This window comes from Limulus polyphemus, unplaced genomic scaffold (assembly GCF_000517525.1).
Source record: "Limulus polyphemus unplaced genomic scaffold, Limulus_polyphemus-2.1.2 Scaffold9268, whole genome shotgun sequence".
NCBI classification, from domain to species: domain Eukaryota; kingdom Metazoa; phylum Arthropoda; class Merostomata; order Xiphosura; family Limulidae; genus Limulus; species Limulus polyphemus.
The window spans coordinates 11469-19004 of NW_013674878.1; the positions used below are offsets into that span (position 1 = coordinate 11469).

At 30.0% G+C, this 7536-nt stretch overlaps 1 protein-coding gene across 1 annotated transcript; it reads right to left on the bottom strand.

Annotated features, from left to right (window-relative positions):
• Positions 1-6: 6 nt before the first annotated feature.
• Positions 7-7078, bottom strand: LOC111083364. The gene is made up of 4 exons (XM_022379861.1): positions 6948-7078; positions 5752-5885; positions 5170-5299; positions 7-1979 (listed from the first exon to the last, which is right to left on the bottom strand). Exons 2-4 carry the CDS (start codon positions 5870-5872, stop codon positions 1724-1726), a joined length of 507 nt encoding a protein of 168 aa, XP_022235569.1. The 5' UTR covers positions 5873-5885; positions 6948-7078; the 3' UTR covers positions 7-1723.
• Between the last annotated feature and the right edge of the window lie 458 nt (positions 7079-7536).

Genomic DNA, 7536 nt, shown 5'->3' on the forward strand with positions numbered 1-7536 from the left:
AAAGTTTGCAATTAAACAATAAAGGCGGTATTCCATAAGGAATTGTGTACTAATCTATAGTTCACGTTATTCTACGATGTAGTCATTTCCCAATAGTATTTCAACAGATCAAAAACTCATTTCACTTGTTTAGTTTTAGTGTCGCCCCCCAGTGGCACAGCGGTATTTCTGCGGACTTACAACGCTAGAAACCGGGTTCGGATACCCGTGTTGGGCAGAGCACAGATAGCCCATTGTGTAGCTTTGTGCTTAATTACAAACAAACAAACTAGTTTTAGTGTCACTATTTTCCCCGGAAGATACAGTGTTTTCATTTAAAATGTGACAAGCAGGTCCATAGCATTTTCACATATTTAACGTCATTGTCAAATTCTTTAATTCTAGATTTTAATTAATTCCCGTTTCACCATAATATACCTTTCAGCAGTCAATATGAACTATAAAAATTCTCAGATGATCCATGAATAAGGATTGGAGCTTTATGTTAATTTAAATATTCAATATAATTTTAATGGTTAATACTCAGTTCTAATGTTTAAACGTTTTAGCTGTCTACAAATATGTTTTGAAAGGTATTTTTATAGGGTGAAGTTACAGCGCCAATACTGTAATAGTGTCTTTAAATATAAGTATAAACTGCATCAGGTAATCATTCATGTTATGGGCTTTAATTAGACAAATCATTACTTTGTTGAAGTGCTATAGAAATTTAAAAATACACTTAAAATCTTACTACTGCTTGTTTTATGTGGTAAGATGATGATGGGTACTAAAATTCAACTTGATGTGTTTGTTTACACTACTTATGTTCCAGAAGGTAACTAGTATAGATATTGTGTACATTAAAAAAATGTTTTTCAATATTTTTTTTTCCAAATCTTAGCACGGTGTATAAAAATGTTTAAAGTTTCCTCTTCAGCTTCTTACAATAAGAGCAAAAAATAGTGAAACTGTGGAAGTCAAAGTAGTCTACCGTGTGTTAATCATTCTACCATGTAAGGAAAATATTCCAGGTGTTAAAACAAACTAAGAACTGCTAACAGGTACCCTGAACTGTTAAATTCATTCATGTAGAGAGAGACTTTTATAATTTTAAGCCTATTTTCAACATCTCAGAAATCATATTTAAAACTACTGGAATGAAGAAGACGACAGTCATAACCAAAACGACTGGCTTTTAGTTTTAAACTTTGTGTTTCATAATCTAATTTATAGATCAGTGTGATCACAGTTTATAAACTAAATTATATACACAAGATGTAACTCGACAATTACAGGTGAGATCCATATATAGACCCCATCGGTGTTTTACAAAAAATTTTTTCGTATGTTTACGTATAAAATTACTTGTAGGTCCAGGATTTTGTTGGTTACAGGGTTTCTAATCATATATGAGCCACATAGAAAACGTAAGCAAAAAAATACCATCAATATTATAGTTAATCTAATTAATTAGTGCTGGGGTAGCATATACATTCTACATGTATTGTTAACGAGTGATTTCATCACTTTTGTTTTGTTCAATTTTATACACTAAGTGTTGTAATAGACAAAAACATAAAATTACTCAATATGATAGTGTAATATATGGACCCCACCAATAGTAATGAGCATAAAAATAAGTCGATAATTTAAGGGTTAGTAATTCAGATGATCTTCCTTTTGATTAGACTATTCAATTTTATTTTAGTATGTCATGAAAGTGGAACAGAAGTTATATGCTCTATTCTTCGTTTCCTAAACGGTTCAGGGCTCGATTCAAGGAAGGGAATATCGACAAATAAGCAGATGATGTGGTGTTCGTTTTGGGAACTTTGACTTCTTGACATCTAGATGACCCTGGTTCGTATTCCAAACAGATAGCTGCCACTAAGTCCGAACTATAGCCGTTTATTGACGAAGTAAAGTATTCTGCTTCATTCGGATTGCATGACGCGTCGATTGCGTCTAAGGAACATTTCTGGTACTTTCCAAAAGAACTGAATGCAATGATTAATTTTACTTATAAATATAATATCATATCACAGTGTTAATTGCGTTTTCAGCATTTCAAGTGTTAAACTTTTATAGTAATGTTGGAAAAGAAAAATTACAAAAGGTAAACGTTACAAACTGTCCTGTATAATAGACATATTCTAACACATAAAAATCAAATTACAAGTCATTAAGTACAGTTTGGTTAATGAAGTCTTACAAAGTAAAGTATATCAAATTATACAACAATATAATTGACAATCTATGTCATGTATATATTCGGAAACACACTTAGAAGAGCTTTCATAAATAAGAAAGTATTTAAGGTATGTAAGTTATTACTTAATTTGTTACTGAAAGACACTAACGGCAGATCACTACTGAAACAATATAAATCTTGAAGAAAACAGAAAGAAAAATCAGATTCTCTACAAATTAAATTAACCGCTAATATATTGTTGTGGGTTAAATTTTCATTACTTTAATGTTTAGTCCACAAGAAGAAATTATTTTACACTGTATAAAAATTGTGTGATGTCCAGAAGATTCACTAAAAGTTTGCGCCTCTGTTGAATCTCGAAGCTTCCTGTAGTATGTACAAAACTAGTAAAATATAAAAATGTCAGATTGAGTGGGTTAAAATTAGTTAACTAGTTCAGAGGCCTAAATCTTCTAGACTTTACACAATTATTACATAATATAAAATAACTCTCTCTAGTTAACAAAACATTAAAATAATAACAATATGGCTTACAATATCAATATAGCCCATAATAATATGAATGTTTGAAACTTTGTAAGGTTTTTCAAATGCTACAAATAATAAGTAACTTCAGAGTGCGTAATTATACTTAAATATGCGGGTTGTGAAACGAAATTTCTTGTTTCTCATTATACTAGTCTTCATAATGAAAATTAATATAGGGGTATTGATGCATATCAAACATGTTGTCAGTATCTAAAGCGATACTTAGACACCCAAGGGATGCCGCCTCAGTGACATACGGTGTGAATAATACTAACTTACCTTTAATAAGTATGACCTAAATAGGTCATCCACCTCTGACCAGCGGTCACTGAAGATAAATGATTAACATAGACCTAATCACATTGGTGAATGTATAACAACTCGTAATCAACTCGCTCATCTTGAACCCTCGATAAGATATCGAAGAAGTTCCAGACTAGGAAGAATACTTTATATTGCTTGTAAGTTTGTAAAACTTTTGTTTATAAAGCATTGTTTGTAATGACTGTTATTATAAATTGTGTTATTGTTTGTATATTAAAACATATTTGTATAAAAGAAAACTGTGTATCAATCTTGTTGGCAAATATCATAAACTGACTATATATATAGGCTTTTACTTAACTACTAAATCCAAAGTACAATTGAACTGCTAAATTTAAAGTATCATTTCACTCAATTTCAGGCTATTTGAAATTCTAATACATAACATAATAAAATATATACAGAAAGGTAAGAATATAATTTTCTAGAATAGTGATGGCTAAACATTACTATTTACATAGGTACTTTAAATCTAAATTTCAGCAAAAAAATCTACTTAAAATGCTAAATATGAAATTATTGTATATTATTTAAAGATGTAAATAAGCATCTTTTTCAGGGTAAATAGATGTTATACAATATATTAATTATAGAAATGAATTAGCGATAAGCATTTTCCATATGAAATATGAAATGTATATCATACAAATTAAATATAGAAGCAACACTATAGTCAGTACATTAAATGTGTACTAAGATCGATACTTCAAAACACAATCGGCCATGGAATGTTAATGTAACTGTCTCATTCAATATTTATATAAATGAAACATTAGATGTGATAAAACTTTTCGGCAGTAACACTATACATATATAGAAATACCATCTACTATTGTAAAACACATGCAATATCATTAAAAATATAAATTACAATTATAAGCATAAGTCGAGACAAGTTGAACTCTGTCCACCTATTGAAACATCACCTGTCTTTGTAAAACATACATAATACAATTATATATGTAAGCAAAAACTAGAAATGTGATGATAATGATAAGAACTAGAGATTCAATGTAAGTTTTACTTATAAAGTGTAATTGTGATAAAAATTAAAAACTTTTCAGTATTGATAACAGTAAAACAACATTATACAAATTAGATAAAATATCAATTTTAAGTTTTTGCTTGTGACTATAAAGTTAATGACATGTTGGAATACTTTGATCTACATCACCCTCTGGGGGTTCGCTCGTGAACTATCTGTGCTGATGACCTCATCATCCTACTCCCTTCTCTATCAAAATACCCTCTGGTGCCACTTCATGAAAATATGAACCCTAGCAATGCATCCTCTGGTCTTTTACATATTACATAATAGTTATGTAATATGTAACCCTCAGGCAGCATCCACTGACGTAATATCCTTTGGGTGCCTAAGTACTGTTATAACTAATTGTTAGATATACATGGCTGTTCATTTTATGTGTAATACGAGAGTAATTTATTTTATATTGTGCGAGTGTTAAAGTAGGTAAGTGTGAAATTGAAAGCAAAAGTGAAAAATGTGAAGTTAGACTGCATGTGAGTTTAGCCATAACAAGCAGTTTCTAAAGTGAGTTTCACAGCTTGTAATTGAACCCACCTATGTGACGAAAAGGAAACAATTATTAAACTCTGGATACAACTGTAGTAACAAACAGTTATAGTGGTGATTTTAAAGTGAGTATCACAGCCTTGTATTGTAATAACAGAGTAAAGGAGAATAATTTGTCTTGTTAAAAGATGTTCTAAAGTAATTGAACCTGCCTGTATGGACTTTGACAAAAAAGAGACAATTATTTAAAGCTCTGGATACAACTGTGATGACCAGTAGTGTAAAGAATATTTGTACATACGTTTAACTTGTTTTTAATATATTGTTTTACAAAAAAAGTGGATTGTGCGCTGTCCGTTTATTGTTTAAATATATTGTCAACATGTCACAGATACCTACTGTAAAGAATCGCAGCTCTATACAACCTGACACTAATGCTGTCCAACTGCATTGGTTCGGTTATTTTGTTTTAATACTAACTAAAGTATAGGGACCACAGCTATTTAGTATAAGTAAAGTGTGCATGCCAATTAATCACCTCATCAAGTAAGAAGTAATATTAAAAACCATAAGTTGTTGAAATACTTACCAGCAGATAGTCGGAATCAACAAATCAATGTCAATAATAGAGACCAATTCTAGATCAAGAATAAAATTTTTCATACAACCTCTTAATGGCTGGAAAATCTTTTCTACACATTTGACATTCTTCAAGTAATCTGCGGCAAATAAATCAAGAAAATATACCAATTACTCATAACAATGATTGGATTAGTAATGACATGTTTAGGTGGTACGAAAATGTTTATTTTTAACATGATACCTAACTTATATGTATAAAGTAGATTTTTATGCCATTTTATATGGTTGAAATAATTATTTTTCCATTTCAATCATGTAAATGTTACCGTTTACCTTGTTTGTTATTAAGTATAAAGATACACACTTGTGGTCTTCCCATAGTAGGTATCGAAATCTAATTTTTACTATTATAAACCCTCAGTCTTACCACTGACCACCAGGAGGTAATATCGTTAGCACCAAAATATTTTCAACACAAAAACATCAAATTATTTAATTATGGTAAGCAAATATATTAAGGTTAATAGCTGAGAACGTTATACTCGAAACAAATAACCAGCTGTCCAGAGTTATGGTAAATCAAACTTACTGTCTCTTCTCTCGCATCTTTCTTTGTTTTGGCTTATCGCACCCTGGATAAAGATTTGAGATAACTGCCGAACTAATGAATCAATGCACAAGTCTGAATATTCTATGACACACTCTTCCATTTCTTTCTGTTGTCTATGAGTCAGAAATATTGGAAACATTTGTTAAGGTGTGAATGCTTTTTACAAGTCGGGGAAGCATGATTATAATTATACTTGCATAAGACATTAGTGTCAGGCCTATTACATTTTTAAACACTACATTCTTGATCTAGTACCTAAGGATTTTTTAAAATTAGAAGAGCATATTATAATAGTATTCCAACCACAGTATATTTGCCATATCTGTTGTTGTTTCTCCTAATCCAGAGTCCGTCAGGCCAGCTGGGATATAACAAACACAACATTGAGCAAAAGCGTTGTCGGCAATGGATATAGCAAGTATACTGTGGTTGGAATACTATTATTATGAACTCTTCCAATTCTTGAAAACCCTAAGGGACTATATAAAGAGTGTAGTTTTTAAAAATACAATAGGTCTAATACTAATGTCTTATGACAAGTATAATTATTGAAACTATTATTTATACTAGATTCTACAGATTTAATGGAAGAATTAATAATCAGAATTGTTTTTACACATAACATTGATAGAGTTGTTGTTTCGTAAAGTGATGCTAACCACATTTTATATACTCTATCAATTTTACTCCTGAGTAAATCTGAGTTACTTGAGGAAATAAATAAAAAGTAATGATATGCTATTCTGTTAACTTAAAATTCCATTTTTTATAAAGATCATCCAGCTAGTTTTGGGGAAAGAAAATGGTTTTGAAATTTTAGTTATCCCTTTCTCATAGATATCGAACATAAATTATTCAGTATGAATAAAAAAATTATATATATATATATATAAGTTAATAATTTGAAAGATACTTCACCTAGACATAAAGAAAATTAATGCTATGATGCATGCATTTTGAAAAATTGATAAAACATTTTATCTACTTCGATTTTCACAAAGTAAATAGACAAACAATCACATTTGTTATAAAATAAGTTGCTTTTTAATTCAAAAACAATAATTTACTTTGCATAGTTTTACATTATAAAAGTAAAAAGCAGTGAAGGATTTTCTAAAGCTTTCATAGGGTAAAAATGTTTGTTGCTTTATGCCCTTTCTATTTTGATTTTTTACCTGCAATATTCTTCAAGTTCTTCAGCATTTAAGGAATCAGAGCATTATAATTGTTAAATGGAATTAGAATACTGGCACAGTAATCAGCCCTTTCTTCGGAGCATTCTGTCTGACATCTGATAGTATGGAACACTAAATATTTCAAATATAAAATAACACATTAGCTTGAATTAACCTCTTGATAACAAAGCAGCTGTAACTGTATCAACAGTTTCAAAACAAAAAGATCTAAATATAATGTTCTAATATTTATAAGATAGCCCTCAAGTAACTTTGCGTGAAATTCAACAAACAAAAACAAATTTTTCAGTCTGTTATTCAAAATTGGTAATGGCTATATTACGAGAAAAATATAAAAGCTTTAAATTAGGATTATATAATAATCATATTTTGTTTAACTCTTCATTAATTCATTTTACTATATTTTTGTTATTGTAAGAGCAACACGCGCATTCATATTTACTTCTAGCAAATATCAAACAATATTACACGAAAAAATAAATCTATGTTAATTTGTTTGTTTTAATTATGCACAAAGCTACACCAGGGCTATCTGTGCTCTGCCCACCACGGGTATCGAAACCCGGTT

Excerpts from the sequence above, each read along its gene's own strand:
- LOC111083364 (XM_022379861.1), bottom strand. The coding sequence starts at position 5,872 with ATGGAAGAGTGTGTCATAGAATATTCAGACTTGTGCATTGATTCATTA. Across the intron at positions 5,300-5,751 it reads AAGATGCGAGAGAAGAGACA|ATTACTTGAAGAATGTCAAA; the intron begins GTAAGTTTGATT and ends TATTTGCCGCAG. Across the intron at positions 1,980-5,169 it reads TTGATTCCGACTATCTGCTG|TTCTTTTGGAAAGTACCAGA; the intron begins GTAAGTATTTCA and ends CATTGCATTCAG.